The sequence below is a fragment of the Nilaparvata lugens genome, chromosome 2 (genome assembly GCF_014356525.2).
Source record: "Nilaparvata lugens isolate BPH chromosome 2, ASM1435652v1, whole genome shotgun sequence".
NCBI lineage: Eukaryota > Metazoa > Arthropoda > Insecta > Hemiptera > Delphacidae > Nilaparvata > Nilaparvata lugens.
In genome coordinates this window covers 3,439,375-3,457,087 of record NC_052505.1, presented here as the reverse complement: position 1 = coordinate 3,457,087, position 17,713 = coordinate 3,439,375, and the positions used below count along the sequence as shown (strand labels likewise).

Sequence of the window (17,713 nt, the reverse complement as noted above, 5' to 3'; positions counted from 1 at the left end):
CAGTCCAAATGTAGTAAGGTTAAGTGTCACTTCAACCTTTTTCAATTACACACTCAATTTGCAATTCAAAACACATAATTTTTGTCTATGAATAAATAAATAATTGGATTTTGTTGACCAGGGAATCGATCACTTTGAAGACATCGGACCTTGCGTGGTGATGGCTTCTCCAGGAATGATGCAGAGTGGTCTGTCCAGGGAGCTGTTTGAATCCTGGTGTACAGACGCTAAAAATGGAGTCATTATTGCTGGTCAGTGTTGTTTTAAATGCTCCCTAGTCGGTCAATATCATTTTACTATATCAGTGCCTACTTATAACATCAAGCTTTATTCTTTTTACTTTCCTTGCCCTATTACCATAGGTAAGGAAAGTATTGCTTTCCAAAATAATTTAAGGTACCCTAATTTCAAGTGTTCTATACGTTTCAAGGTCCCCTGAGTCCAAAAACATGATTTTTGGGTGTTGGTCTGTGTGTGTGTGTCTGTGTGTGTGTGTCTGTGTGTCTGTGAACACGATAACTCCATTCCTAATTAACCGATTGACTTGAAATTTTAAACTTAAGGTCCTTATGCATACATAGATACAATATGCATTTGATCAAGCTCACTACATGTAGGCATCAATTCTTTTATTACTGTAATCTTTTCATCAACTTAGTTCCGTCAAATTTCATTATAGAAAAACCAACTGGTAAATATCACAAAACTGTGGAAGAGTGGATAAACAGGAATTTCTTTTTTAAATTAACGCTACAATAGATTTAGTTACTCTTAAGTATTCTTAAGTTATTCTTAAGTTTTTGATGATGTTCAATCATATATATATAATTATTTAAAAAGCCAAATAGAATAAGTATTCTACAAATTTTAGTTAAGCGCTAAACTTGTTAAATCTAATAATGTAAACTCACTGCTGGCTCTCAAGTTCTTACTTATGCCAGCAGTCGCCAAAATAAAGATAAATTAAGTTTTGATCTAATAATTAAGTTTGAGTTTTGCTTATTTGTTTAACACTTTGTAACTTAATATATTGTAATATTGTAATTTTGTTTTGGCAATAAATTTCAATTTCAATTATACCATGAGGATCCGACAATAAGAAATTCAATAAAATTCAATTTAAAATGGCGGACAATGGCTAAAAAACCATGTTTTTTACGGTTTTCTCGAAAACGGCTTTAACGATTTTCTTCAAATTTATACCCTAGATAGCTATTTATAATCCCTATCAACTGACATGAGTCTCATTTCTGGGAAAATTGCAGGAGCTCCGCAATATTCCTGAGAAGAATGAATTTTGTTGAATTTCTATCATGATTTTTTCAAAAATGACTTGACCGATTTTTTTCAAATTCATACTCTGTATAGTTATATATCAGCTCTATTAACTGGCATGAGTCTCCTCCCTGAGAAATTAACAGGGGGTCCACCTCATCTTTGAGAAATTTACTTTGTAACCTCCTCCTCGTGCGTGAGGTAGGTATTGCTTTCCAAAATAATTTAAGGTACTCTAATTTCATGTTTTCTATACGTTTCAAGGTCCCCTGAGTCCAAAACATGATTTTTGGGTGTTGGTCTGTGTGTGCGTGTGTGTGTGTGTGTGTGTGCGTGTGTGTGTGTGTGTGTGTGTGTGTGTGTGTGTGTGTGTGTGGTGTGTGTGTGTGTGGTGTGTGTGTGTGTGTGTGTGTGTGTGTGAACACGATAACTCCATTCCTAATTAACCGATTGACTTGAAATTTTAAACTTAAGGTCCTTATACCATGAGGATCCGACAATAAGAAATTCAATAAAATTCAATTCAAAATGGCGGACAATGGCTAAAAAACCATGTTTTTCACGGTTTTCTCGAAAACGGCTTTAACGATTTTCTTCAAATTTATACCCTAGATAAGCTATTTATAAGCCCTATCAACTGACATGAGTCTCATTTCTGGGAAAATTGCAGGAGCTCCGTAATATTCCTGAGAAGAATGAATTTTGTTGAATTTCTATCATGATTTTTTCAAAAATGACTTGACCGATTTTTTTCAAATTCATACTCTGTATAGTTATATATCAGCTCTATTAACTGGCATGAGTCTCCTCCCTGAGAAATTAACAGGGGGTCCACCTCATCTTTGAGAAATTTACTTTGTAACCTCCTCCTCGTGCGTGAGGTAGGTAGGTAGAGCAGTTTATTCAAAAGAACACAACATGTCGATATTTTATTTGTAGAACAGCTGTTTTGACAACTTTTAAAAAATCCTTAAATTTCATAATTCAAACAAAGGAAAATGTACTCTGAACACAATAACAATAGTATAATCGTAGTTTTAATTATTTAATGTTATTCCCCTAATATTATCCTCGTTAATGAGCCTTATAGATAAATGAGCAAGGAAAGTTGTGTGAGTGTACCACACCAGATTTTTTACAATGAAGCTATACAACTAGAATAAATACGTCATAGGTACACACCAATTCTACGCCATATTCTAGTTTTTATAATAGTTGTGACGTCCAATGCTATAAGTAGTTGAGCTACTCATATTATGTAATAATATTGGACCTTGGCTTTATAACGTACTAGCCGTCAGGCTCGCTTCGCTCGCCATATCCGTCTAGCCAGTGGGCTCCGCCCCCTGGACCCCCGACTGGATCGTCCAAAATGAGATCAGCGGGCTCGCTTCGCTCGCTTGCATGTAGACCTCAGTGGAACTCTGTACCGAATTTGAACGTATTATGTCAATTTGATCTCAAAAAACACCTGTTACTATATCGGTGTATCTTTGGCGAACAAAATTCTTCCACCTCAGCTAAACCTGTGTACTGGATTTTTTTAAATATATTTCCATCAATTATTGAAAAAGGTGAGGAAAACGCAGAAAAGCTGAGAAAACGCTAATTTTGGGCGTATCTTTGGCGTTATTTCAAATTCCTTCTAACACAACATTATTGCACCCCAGCTGAGCTTCTGTAGTAAATTTGAACATTTTCTGTTTATTTGTTCTCGATAAAGCTGAGAAAACGCTAAAAAACGCAGATGTTTGGCTTATCTTTGGAATTTTTTCCAAATCCGTTCTTATTGCCGTCTAAAAGGCCAACTGAACATACCTACCAAATTTTAAATGTTATGTCATATTTTTATCATATGTTAGGACGATCCAGTCGGGGGTCCAGACTAAACGGATATGGCGAGCGAAGCGAGCCTGTCTGCTAGTAATATAATATTCCCAGGAATAGCTCTGATTGAAGTAGCTGTACCCAATCAATTTTTCCGCGATAAATCAGGTACTGGATAAATTGGTATTAAGGAGGTCCTGGATAAATGCATTTCAATCTTCAACTTGGTGCCAACCTAACAAAGTCAACTCAACGTAATGCCAACCTGACAAAATTTTTAATTTAGTTACCAGAACAACTGTTTCGAAGAGGTACTATCTCTAGATTATAGTTCTATATTAACATATATGGTATGGACATTTCAATTATAATTTTAAGATATTGGAATAAGAAGTATATACATTCTAAAATACGAACTTTAAACCCTTAAAAACCACCCTTAGAGTTAAAATATCGCCAAAAGATTTCTTAGTGCGCCTCTAAAGGGCCAACTGAACATACCTACCAAATTTCAACGTTTTTGGTCCGGTAGATTTTTAGTTCTGCGAGTGAGTGAGTGAGTCAGTCAGTCAGTCAGTCAGTGAGTGAGTGCCATTTCGCTTATATATATATATATATATATATATATATATAGATTTGACTTTTCTAATGCCGCATCCACACTTTCGACATGTGCTTACGAATGACGACGAGCACGAGAGTGTGGATGTCTGCTTTGCCTGCGCTTGCCTTTACCGGCCTTCCCTCCGATTTTTGTCGAGCGAAGGCGAGTGGCCAGTCGAGCATCCACAAATGGTCACATTGCAGTGTGGATGGCAAGACCAACGTAGTCAAGCTTACCAGCTTACTTGGCGAGAGTGTGGACTATGAATAACTCGAAGCTATTTCACTATATAAGGTAATACAGTATTAGAGTTCTCAGTTTCTAATTCTTGTATCCCAGCAAACAAGATTTGACATGCTGAATGGGTGTTTTACATGCCTGTAGGTGTAGTATGTAATAAGGCAAATTATTTGTAAATTTCAAGGCAAAACATTATAAGGTATGTAGTAAATGAGAATAAATCCAAAGTTATGGTGGCCTCCAACTCTGGAAAAGGGCGAGAGCATGGCCAAAGCATAGAGATCCAGGGGAAAAACTTCGAAATCGTAGAAGAGTTTGTATCCCTGGGATCTTCTATAAACTCCAGAAACGATCCAAGTAAAGAAGTAAGGCGAAGGGTTAAAAACGATGAAAAAACGTACTCTCAGTAGAAAGACCAAGCTGCTGCTATACAGAACAATCATCATGCCTGTCTTACTGTATGGTAGTGAAACATGGGCAACTACGGTGGCGGATGAAAGAATGCTGGGCGTCTTTGAAAGAAAGATCCTGAGAAGAGTGTTTGGAGGCATACAGGAAGCAGGAGTCTGGCGTAGGAGGCATAATGACGAACTTTATAGTCTGTACCAGTATGCAGATATAGCCACTGTGATGCGAGTTCGCAGGCTGAGGTGGGCAGGACACCTGGTACGAGCTGACGATGCCTACCCCCCAAACATGGCAATGGAAGGGAAAATATATGGCCGGCGAAGGAAAGGGCGACCCAGAACAAGATGGATAGACGTAGTGGATAAGGATGCAGCAGTAATTGGGGTGCGAAGATGGAAAAGTGCAGCGGTGGACAGAGATGCTTGGAGGCGGAAATTGAGGGAGGCTGTGACCCGCGCTGGGTTGTAATGCCAAATAAGAAGAAGATTATAAGGCATTATTTGCCTTCATTTATCAGACAAAATATTTTAAATTTTTTTGGCAAAATCAAAATATTTCATCAATTTCACTTTCATTACTAGTGAACACCCCGGGCTGCAGAACTCGCTCACAAACTATTGCTCTGACTTTGAAATCTTTAACTTGTAATTACATGTTAATCCATTAAACTTAATAGTTTTATCAAAGTTATTGATTCAATTTTGTTTTCCAGCGGACTCGATCTGTATAGAGGTTAGAAGAGTATGTGTTGAAAATTAGAAGTTGAATGATCAAAGCATTCGAAAGTTATTGTAGAACTTACAAAACGGACGGACAATGATTTTGGCCTTGAGTCAAGAACTCAAGAGTAAGAACTCGCTAACACTTGTTAGATTAAAATTTGCAGTTGTTGAAGTATTTGGTTTTTTCGATAATATATTAATACTGGACTTTTTGTCAAATGATCTATTATATTCTGAAACAGTTGATAGGTGTTGATTTTGTCGCAGTCATTTTTAATCAAATAATTTCCGTTTCGCATGTTTGTTGAAGGTTACTGCGTGGAGGGAACCCTAGCCAAAACAATTCTGTCGGAACCGGAAGAAATAGTGACAATGTCTGGTCAGAAATTGGCGTTGAAGTTGTCTGTGGACTACATATCGTTCTCGGCGCACACGGATTACCAACAGACCAGCGAGTTTATTCGTCTCCTCAAACCTCCACATGTTGTGAGTTCATCTCTTCAAAAACATATTTTTAATCTTACTTGAATCACTCAGACATACTAAATGGCTCAACTTCATATTGATCTCAGTATCTCAAGAAATGTCAAAATAGGTACTTCATTCTTAATACATGGTGGTTCGGTTTACTTTAGTTTCATTTCCGACAAAAACAAATTCAAATTCAAATTTATTTATTCAAGTATACACGGTCTATACACGAATCTACAATAAATTACAGTACAACAGCTAATTATGCAACAAATCCTACATATTATGAAAACTTATTAATTACAATGAAGATTGAATGGAACATTAGAATATTGATAATATAGTATTGTAATGTAACTACATAAATCAGCGGTGTTTCAACAATGAATAAATGATAACTTAAATGAATAAATATACACCCCACTATAAATTATATGTGTTGGGGTATAAGTAATTAGTTGCTTATTGCGTGTTATAATTACTATTTACAAACTTCATTCACTGATATAGGATTAAAGTTTTTTATAATAAAATTAGTAAAATTTATAATACAAACAAAATTATGAAATTAGTAGATAAATATTAATATTCTACTAAGGATAGTAATAAGAAAGGTTATTTTAGAAAAATGAAAAACAGTAAAGAGAAGAATGAAGAATAAATAGTTTCAATATTTACAGTCTAACTAAATTTTCACAATTTTCCACCCCAATATCAACCAACCAGGAAAATAAACTTTTCTTGAACATGTGTATTGAATTCTGCCCTAATGTAACTTGGTGTTGAATTGTAAATTTTTGGTCCCAAATATATGTAGTTTCTTTGCCCAAATGTAGTGTAATACACAATATACATATACAAAACTTGAAGAAGGTTCCTCATATGGGCAAAACCTATGTGCGAGGAACGTGTTCTCTACATTTACATATACTTAAATATACAATGATAGATATGACAATGATACAATACAATTGAAAAACAAAACAATTTCAATCAATAATAAGCACTAAACAATAACATATTATCAAAAAAAAAAAGAAACAGAGCAATAATAATTATTAATTACAAGATATATTACTTACAGACGTAAAATGATAATAATTAATGATATTAGGATACTACAAGAAATTAATCCGAGACACACTCTAAATCCCTCAACACACCGTACACATTAAATCTCGTATAAATCCATTTGAACTTCCCTATTTCTGTTTTATTTTAATTTTTATTCATATTATATATTAATTTTTAATATTATTGTATACTTGCGATCTTATCACACCACTCGAGCTCTATCGATCAGAATAAATTTATTGATACTATGTAATTCTCCATTTCACACTAAGTATCCATTTGTTGACTATTTGCTTGAGATGGCTTATTTTATTATTTTCGGGATTTTTTATAAAATCTGGTAGCTTAGGGAAAAGCATATTGATTTTATAATGCGAGGATGTATAGTGAGGTCCACGTTATAATGACAGTATTTAATCAACTTTGGTTTTGCTATCCTTGTCTGTCATTCGACAAAGCCGAATGCCGATTCCATCTTTACCTATTTATTACTTCTCTTTTAATAGCCTATAGGATTAGATTATCATTATGACTATTATTACTACATTTATTATGATCATTATATTACATTATTTCACTGAAATCGGGACTATTCATTAGATATGAGTTTTCTACAACGAAAATCAATTATTGTTCAATATTATTATAATTTATTATACCCGAATAAATTTAATAATAATGTATTTTGTTTGGTAATTATATTATTGTCTTACAAATATCTGCATAATTTATATCGGCTAGCGCACAAGTTCTTAACTTATGCTAGTCGAGCCACGAATTGATAAAAAAGCTTGATGTTTTGCTTTCTCTATTTACTAATTTGATTAACATTTGTGTTTTATTACAGAAATATTATTTTCAAAGTCAAATTGTATTTAGAGGACAATTCATATAATTGTAATGTATTTTATGGCAAATAAATTGATTTTGATTTTGAAAGCCGGTGGTACTATCCTTTTCTAGGTCCACAACGATGACAATTATGTTTTTGACAGTATAGAAATATAATTAATTGATACGGAGAATCAGCATCACTATTATTCTATCTTGATCCATTATAACGTGGACCACACTATAGTTGTGAATGTTTTAAGCAGTCTAGGAGTGATGATACCTGTGTATATTTTCAGAGCAGTTCTTGTTTGGTAATTATGGCTGATATTAGTGAATAAAGAAGACTTGCGCTTAAAAATATACAAAATCAGGGTTTTGACATAGAGTTGAGTAATGTTAAGAACTTGAAATTGGTTAAATAGTGTGTCTGTGGGATATTGTTGAGGCTGACGAATTGCAGTTTTCATGATAAGAAAACAAAGATATTGTCAAATTTCACTAAAAATTTATTAAAAACTTTAAAACTTATTATGGAGAGATTTCACAACATCACCATCAATTCTACTAATTTTATTAATTCCAGTTTTCATGATAACTCTTTGCATGACTGATAAAGGGGAAAGTATAGTCCTAGAATCAAAGGACTGGCTGGCTTATAAGTGTTTTTATAACATGAATGACTTTTGTTTTGTAATATGTGACGATTGTCAAAAAATTTTCAAAGCAATGCTTGGTGGTATTTGTCACGTCACAAAATATTTGAAGATAAACTTGAAATTTTTATTGCACATTCAAAAGTCAGAACAGAATGTTACAAACAAGGAATCAGAACGTATAAAAAAGGGGTAGGTTTTAGTTTAATTTTTGTCATATAACACTACAAGAATCAAGCAAAGCTTGGTAGTATAGTAGAACCCCTCATAACCGGCCTCTGATTTACCGGTCCTCAATCAATATCTGAATCAATATAACATTGTATTTCCCACGGCTTGCAGACGCTTAGCAACACGATAAGTATCGGCGGCAGACGACGACGCGACGGAAGCGCTCATCTGGTCTGTTTGTTTGTTTACATTTAGGCCTAACTGTTGCCGATAACTCAGTTGAGTATGTAATCTCTTAGCAGGTGGTCAATCTTTATTCAAGAAATGGAGGGACTATGCCTTCAAGAAAACAATGGACAAGAAAAGAAAGTTCTGCAGAAGATTACGGACTATTTTAACGTACAGTAATTGTTCAGTAAATATAATTTTTGGCCTTCGTAAATTTATACTGTAATACTTTTATGTTAATTAGGCCTATTTTATCACTTTTTCTCTACTGTATTTTAATTTTTCAAATAAATTTTCTTTTTGATTTAGAACTTGTATTCTTAATTTAAAACACCACAAAAGAGACCTAAACAATTTTCAAATTTTATTTACAGTACTGTACTGATTATTACTGTAGTATTACGTTTAAATTTTCGTTTTTTATATTAGGTTGGTTTATCCGGCCAGGGGTCCGGTCCCGTAGCGGACGGATATGAGGGGTTCTACTGTATATGATTCCATTTAAGGCTGTTTTCGATTCTAAATCGCAGAAAGCAAACTTTATCCTAACAATATTACTTGATGAACTGAAATGCTTGAGGAACTGAGACGCTGGTGTTTCAGGTGCTAGTGCACGGTGAGCAGAACGAGATGAGCCGACTGAAGGCCGCCCTGCAGCGCGAGTACGAGGATGATCCGGACACCAACATGCAGCTGCACAACCCTCGCAACACCATCGCCGTTCAGCTCTACTTCCGCGGCGAGAAGACTGCCAAGGTAATACCTCAGAAAAAGCATAGCAGAACATGGTGTTGTGTATCGGCTAGCGCACAAGTTCTTAACTTATGCTAGTCGAGCCACGAATTGATAAAAAAGCTTGATGTTTTGCTTTCTCTATTTACTAATTTGATTAACATTTGTGTTTTATTACAGAAATATTATTTTCAAAGTCAAATTGTATTTAGAGGACAATTCATATAATTGTAATGTATTTTATGGCAAATAAATTGATTTTGATTTTGATTTTGAAAGCCGGTGGTACTATCCTTTTCTAGGTCCACAACGATGACAATTATGTTTTTGACAGTATAGAAATATAATTAATTAATACGGAGAATCGGCATCACTATTCTTCTATCTTGATCCATTATAACGTGGACCACACTATAGTTGTGAATGTTTTAAGCAGTCTAGGAGTGATGATACCTGTGTTCAGAGCAGTTCTTGTTTGGCGATTGTGGCGGATATTAGTGAATAAAGAAGACTTGCGCTTAAAAATATACAAAATCAGGGTTTTGACATAGAGTTGAGTAATGTTAAGAACTTGAAATTGATTAAATAGTGTGTCTGTGGGATATTGTTGAGGCTGACGAATTGCAGTTTTAATAATAAGAAAACAAAGATATTGTCAAATTTCACTAAAAATTTATTAAAAACTTTAAAACGTATTATGGAGATATTTCACAACATCACCATCAATCTACTAATCTTATTAATTGCAGTTTTCATGATAACTCTTTGCATGACTGATAAAGGGGAAAGTATAGTCCTAGAATCAAAGGACTGGCTGGCTTATAAGTGTTTTTATAACATGAATGACTTTTGTTTTGTAATATGTGACGATTGTCAAAAAATTCTATTGTTTTACATGCAATTAGTAATAAATTTGAATTCAAAGCAATGCTTGGTGGTATTTGTCACGTCACAAAATATTTGAAGATAAACTTGAAATTTTTATTGCACATTCAAAAGTCAGAACAGAATGTTACAAACAAGGAATCAGAACGTATAAAAAAGGGGTAGGTTTTAGTTTAATTTTTGTCATATAACACTACAAGAATCAAGCAAAGCTTGGTAGTATAGTAGAACCCCTCATAACCGGCCTCTGATTTACCGGTCCTCAATCAATATCTGAATCAATATAACATTGTATTTCCCACGGCTTGCAGACGCTTAGCAACACGATAAGTATCGGCGGCAGACGACGACGCGACGGAAGCGCTCATCTGGTCTGTTTGTTTGTTTACATTTAGGCCTAACTGTTGCCGATAACTCAGTTGAGTATGTAATCTCTTAGCAGGTGGTCAATCTTTATTCAAGAAATGGAGGGACTATGCCTTCAAGAAAACAATGGACAAGAAAAGAAAGTTCTGCAGAAGATTACGGACTATTTTAACGTACAGTAATTGTTCAGTAAATATAATTTTTGGCCTTCGTAAATTTATACTGTAATACTTTTATGTTAATTAGGCCTATTTTATCACTTTTTCTCTACTGTATTTTAATTTTTCAAATAAATTTTCTTTTTGATTTAGAACTTGTATTCTTAATTTAAAACACCACAAAAGAGACCTAAACAATTTTCAAATTTTATTTACAGTACTGTACTGATTATTACTGTAGTATTACGTTTAAATTTTCGTTTTTTATATTAGGTTGGTTTATCCGGCCAGGGGTCCGGTCCCGTAGCGGACGGATATGAGGGGTTCTACTGTATATGATTCCATTTAAGGCTGTTTTCGATTCTAAATCGCAGAAAGCAAACTTTATCCTAACAATATTACTTGATGAACTGAAATGCTTGAGGAACTGAGACGCTGGTGTTTCAGGTGCTAGTGCACGGTGAGCAGAACGAGATGAGCCGACTGAAGGCCGCCCTGCAGCGCGAGTACGAGGATGATCCGGACACCAACATGCAGCTGCACAACCCTCGCAACACCATCGCCGTTCAGCTCTACTTCCGCGGCGAGAAGACTGCCAAGGTAATACCTCAGAAAAAGCATAGCAGAACATGGTGTTGTGTATCAAGTTGAAATGATTCCGTATCATTTTGTGTTGGTACTGTATCAAGTTGAGATGATACTATATCATTTATAACACTCGCAACACCATTGCTGTCCAGCTCTACTTCCGCGGAGAGAAGACTGCCAAGGTAATACCACAGAAAAAGCATAGCAGAACATGGTGTTGTGCATCAAGTTGAAATGATTCCGTATCATTTTGTGTTGATACTGTATCAAGTTGATATGATAGTGTATCATATAACACTCGCAACACCATCGCCGTCCAGCTCTACTTCCGCGGAGAGAAGACTGCCAAGGTAATACCACAGAAAAAGCATAGCAGAACATGGTGTTGTGTATCAAGTTGAAATGATTCCGTATCATTTTGTGTTGATACTGTATCAAGTTGAGATGATACTGTATCATATAACACTCGCAACACCATTGCTGTCCAACTCTACTTCCGCGGAGAGAAGACTGCCAAGGTAATACCACAGAAAAAGCATAGCAGAACATGGTGTTTTGTATAAAGTTGAAATGATTCCGTATCATTTTGTGTTGATACTGTATCAAGTTGATATGATAGTGTATCATATAACACTCGCAACACCATCGCCGTCGAGCTCTACTTCCGCGGAGAGAAGACTGCCAAGGTAATACCACAGAAAAAGCATAGCAGAACATGGTGTTGTGTATCAAGTTGAAATTATACCGTATCATTTTGTGTTGATACTGTATCAAGTTGAGATGATAGTGTATCATATTGTGTTGATACTGTATCATATAACCCTCGCAACACCATCGATGTCCAGCTCTACTTCCGCGGAGAGAAGACAGAAAATATGCTTTCTTGATCCATCCAGAACTACTGTGTGTTTTATGCAATGACATTAATGAAGTCAATAATTGACTAATTAATTGACTGCTTGTCGTTGCATAGAACATTAAAACAGTGTGTATATAGAAAGGTTCACTAGATTTTATCACATTCCTATTTTCGTCAAATAGATAGATAGATAGATAGATAGATATATTTCTCGATCCATGAAACATCTATAGATGCATGAGATCACGTCAAAATATTAGAACACATACATAATAGAGTACTAGTCAAATTAATATGCCTTTATGGTTTCAATGGTTTTTATAGCATTACAGGTCTAAGCTGGATTCAGGCAGCTCAAAAAACTCGTCAACATGATAGAAGGGGTTAGCGCAGAGCCACGTATGTAGAGTTTTTTTGAACTCTATGGTTCTCATGTCTCTAAACTTGAGGGGTAATTTATTAAATAAACGTCTACCCATTATCAGATGGCTGGACCTTAGCCTTTCCAGACGGACAAAAGGAATGTTGATGTCATGACTATGTCGAGTATTAATCCCATGAACGTTCGATCTACATTGGAGCGTTTTTCTACACTTATGAGTGTGAACAAGGCTACTGAATATATACAGATTCACTACCGTAAGAATGCCAAGCTCAACAAAAAGTGGCTTACAGTGGGCTATTCTATCGGCTCTACTCATTATTCTGATAGCTCTCTTCTGCATTATTAATACCTCTCCAATCCTGGTAGCATTACCCCAGAACACCAGACCATACCACAGAACCGACTGGAACAGAGCAAAATATGAAGATTTTACATATTCAAAAGGCAAACATGACATCAAACGCAGTAAGAGGAAGTTCACTCGAGACAACCTATCTAAAACCGTATCAATATGAGGAGCCCAAGACAGATCGTTATCCACCGTCAGTCCAAGAAATCTGGCCTTATTAGAAATCGAGGGGTCGCTCACATATGGTCTTAAACTGAAGACAACTGTATGTGTCTTGGCTTGGTTCAATAGAAAACCATTAGCTGCAAACCAATCAGAAACCTGTGTCATTGCATTAGTAGCCCCTTCACCAACTGTCAGAATATCACGACCAGTATTTATCAGAGTAGTGTCGTCTGCATAGATATATGTATTGGCATCCACATTATAAGGTAAGTCATTCACAGCTATCAAAAAAAGCAGAGGCCCAAGAATGGAGCCCTGAGGAACTCCACATTCAACACTCACTGTAGGTGACCATCTTCCATGAATCTCAACCGTCTGTTTCCTGTTACAAAGGTAGGAGCAAATCAAATTTAAAGCTGTACCCTGGATGCCGAAGTAATTCAGTTTCTTAATCAGAATCTTGTGACTGACACAATTAAATGCCCGACTCAAGTCACAAAAGGTACCCCAGGCAAAACCCTTCTTCTCAAATTCATTGAGTATGTCCGTGACAAGAGCATCAATGGCATTGGTTGTTGATCTACCTCTACGAAAACCATATTGGGAGCCCGTGAAGATGCCCTTGTTCTCAAGAAAAAAACTCAGCTGCTCCGAAACAATACACTCAAAAACCTTGGCCAAGACAGGTATGAGCGATATTGGCCGGTAGTCTGCTGGATCCTCTCTGTTACCCTTCTTGAAAATCGGACACACTCGGGCAATCTTGAGGAAATCTGGAAACACTCCTTCTCTGAGGCAGGCATTAATGCACACTGACAACGGCTCAGCAACCCACTCACCAATTTCCTTCATAAGAGAGTTGGAGAAATCATAAAAGTCCTTGGATCTTGATGATTTCAGATTCCTTATTACTCTACTTACATCCTCAGGAGTGATGAGCTTCCAATTGAAGCTAGCAGTGAAGACAGGGCAACTACTTAAAAGCTCTCCAAAAGAGACATCAGTCTGCCTAATCCCTCTTCTTATTTCTCCCACACAATGTGCAAAAAACTGTGCAAAGGTATCTGGATGAATTGGAGCTATGTTCCTCCTACTTTTTCCAGGCCTCAGTTTGTTTATGATTGACCAGGCTGCTCTGCATTTATTAGATGAGTTGTCTATCACTCTGCAGTTATAATTCCGCTTTGCCACTCTAATTGCCTCTCTGTACCTCCCCCTCATGACCCTATAATCGCAACCAGCCTGAAGCGTACCCAAGACCCTGAAAGAATCATAGGCTGACATTAAATTAAGACGCATTGACGCAAGCTCCATAGTGAACCATGAGTTCTTACTTTTCTTTGATCTTAGAGTGTTGGAATTTCGTCTTGTACTTGAATGCCTTTTAGGACATGTAATGTCAAAATGATACATCAAAGTACTGAAAAACTTATAAAAAACCGCAGAAGATGGTAAACTATGACTGGAGCTCATATAATCCTCATCCAGACCCAATTCCAAATTCCAATCAATCCTGGATATGCAGTACTTGAAATGTTCAACATTACCAGCCTAAATACACCTGAAAGTTTTGACTGAGGCATCCCCCTTTGCACCTGGTTCCGAGGTCTCCACCATGTCACGCAGTTCAAATTTGACAGCATCCTGATCTGAGTAGAGAAAAGGGAGTATGTCAGATCTAACATCACCCAAACCAGCGTTGGAGAAAACATTGTCCAGGCATGCCAGATTACGAGTGGGTTTTGAATTACAATAGAAATCAAACTGGCGAAGCAAATTGATGAAATCCCTAGAAGTCTTTTGATTTCTCAAAATGTCAAAATGAGCATTCAAGTCACCTCCAAGAACAATCCTGTACTTACACCACCCAGAGAGAAAAAATCGTAGTATCTCTTCCAGCTTTTCCAAAAACAGGCCAGGATCACTGTCAGGAGTGCGGTACAAAGAGACCACTATCAACTTATGTGACTGAACACGCACTGCACATGCCTCTATGTGCCTTTCAATACAGAATTGAGACACCTCTATTTGCTGACAAGATATGTGATCAGCACAGAAGATCAGTGTACCTCCGTGTGATCTTTCCTCTCTAGCATAAAAGGATGCCAACTTATAACCGGGGATGACACACTGCTCTCTGCCCGAATTGCTAAGCCAATGCTCTGACACACAGACAAAATCAAATCCATTATGTCCTGAACAAAAATCCTCCAACAACTCAAATTTTCCTGCAATTCCCTGGATATTTAGGAACAATAACCCCAACCACAACTCCCCCAAACCCGAAACTGACCCATCCAGCAGCCCAATGTCACTCAGGTTATCACTGGGCAATGAGCACCGACTCCCAAAAAATCACCCGCATCAACATTGGAAAATCCTTCATGATTCAGCGAATTAGACAAAAGAACATGGTCCACATTACCCTGTCCGGAGGAACAGATTTGAGTCTTTGATTGATCCATGTCAGCACTGCTGATGACTGCAAACATTTCTTCAACCAATTTCAATTTCCCTTTTTTGTTAAGATGCAGACCATGTGCAGTGTGCAGAGATCTATGGTATGTCCACAAATTCAGGATGCTGATTGAATAATCAGGGTAAAAAGCAGGAATATTACGGATGATTCTGTTCACTCTTTTGATTGCAACATTAGTCAGTGAGCCTTCATCCAAGTCATACCTATAAGGTACAGTTGTGAGAATGATATTTGCATGTCGAAAACTATTAACAACTCGCATCAGTCTCTCAATGATATACACAAAAACATAGATAACATAAAGCTTTGTGCTAACTTATGTTTTTTACTTTCCTTGCCCTACTACCATAGGTAAGGAAAGTATTGCTTTCCGAAAAAAATTAAGGTATCCCAATTTCCAAATTTCTATACGTTTCAAAGTCCCCCGAGTCCAAAAAAGTGGGTATTGGTCTGTATGTGTGTGTGTGTGTGTGTGTGTGTGTGTTGTGTGTGTGTGTGTGTGGTGTGTGTGTGTGTGTGTGTGTGTGTGTGTGTGTGAGTGTATGTGCGTCTGTGTACACGATATCTAATGTCCCAATTAACGGAATGACTTGAAATTTGGAACTTAAGGTCCTTACAGTATAAGGATCCGACTCGAACAGTTTCGATCAAATACAATTCAAGATGGCGGCTAAAATAGCAAAAATGTCGTCAAAAACAGCGTTTTTCGCGATTTTCTCGAAAACGGCTCCAACGATTTTGATCAAATTCATACCTAGAATAGTCATTGATAAGCTCTATGAACTGCCACAAGTCCCATATCTGTAAGAATTTCAGGAGCTCCGCCCCATCTATGCAAAGTTTGATTTTAGATTCCCAATTATCAAGCTTCAGATACAATTTGAACAACAAATTTCAAGTGGAAAAGATTGAGCATGGAAATCTCTACAATTAATGTTTAGTAACATTTCCACCTAAAATTGAAAATAAGCTTGAAATTCGAGAAAATGTGATTATTCAATTGCAAACTGTTGGCAACTGTTGATTCTATCAAATCATTCTCTATAAAGAGATAGCAGACCTCGTGTGTCTCAAGTGTTATAGTCCTGTCACCAGCTGGCTTAGATCTTTGAATAGTAGACTTGAGATGCGCGTGAACACTAGCGTCATTTGATCAATTTTCATAACGGCAAGGAAAGTTGTGTGAGTGCGCCACACCAGATTTTTATTCTTGGGAATGATCAAGTTTGTTTGGTTGAAACAGGTGATGGGAGCGCTTGCTGTGGAGAAGCCTAAACCTGGCCACAAAGTGTCTGGTGTCATCTTGAAGAAGAATTTCAGTTATCACATGCTAGCTCCAAGCGATCTCTCCAGTAAGTATGATTCCTCATTATTTCTCGTATACTGCTTACTCATCAACTTTATTAATGAACCGTAATGATTGATAAACTAAAGTTCATTGATGAATCTACTTCTCTAAGTACCGTCTCCATTTCGGAGGTTGGCAATCATCACGGCAATTTTTACCTTGTTCACAGCCGCTCTAAATAGGTCATTGGTTGTGCAATTAAACGCTTACCTCAGGTTTCTCAACCAAGACATTCTTCTATGTCCCACCGAGCACTCACCAACTATTTTACCTTGGATTATGAGGTGCAGAATCGTGTACTTGGGCCCTCTCATAATGTGTCCAAGGTATGTCAACTTTCGTATTTTAATGTCACGCACAATATCTAGTTGCTTACCCATTCTTCTGAGAACTTCTACGTTCGTGACTATCTGTCCACGATATTTGGAGTATCCGCCGGTAGCTCCACATTTCAAATGCTTGAAGTCTGGTCTCACATTCCCTATTTAGTGTCCACGCTTCCAACCCATACAAGAGAACAGGGAACACATAGCACCTCAAGAGACGGGTCCTAACCTCAAGAGACAAGTCACGAGCCGACAGTAGAGTTCTCATTTTTACAAAGGCAGCTCTGGCCTTTTCATAAAATAATACAGATTGATAAAATAAATATTTTAACTTACAAAATGGCACTTTCAATTCTCATTTTTATTTCTGGCATGTGACTTGCATTGCAGCTGACGCGGGTTCCCAGATAGTTATATGCCTCTACCCGCTCTATCATATCCTGTCCAGCAAAAAGGTGCTCTTGTGGAATTTCTTGCTTTGTAATGACCATGTACTTTGTTTTCTTGGCATTTAATGTGAGCCCATATTCCTCACTTGTTCTTATCAAATTGCTTAGCATCCTCTG

The 17,713-nt window shown here is 36.7% G+C and overlaps 1 protein-coding gene across 1 annotated transcript in view; it reads left to right on the top strand.

The window, feature by feature from the left end:
* Positions 1–17,713, top strand: part of LOC111064442 (cleavage and polyadenylation specificity factor 73) — a 75,021-nt gene that overhangs the window by 45,650 nt on the left and 11,658 nt on the right. The window contains exons 9-12 of the mRNA XM_039420344.1: positions 122–251; positions 5,387–5,562; positions 9,111–9,263; positions 16,717–16,825. Of these exons, the coding sequence (XP_039276278.1) occupies positions 122–251; positions 5,387–5,562; positions 9,111–9,263; positions 16,717–16,825 (568 nt within the window). The remainder of the gene's footprint in view (positions 1–121; positions 252–5,386; positions 5,563–9,110; positions 9,264–16,716; positions 16,826–17,713) is intronic.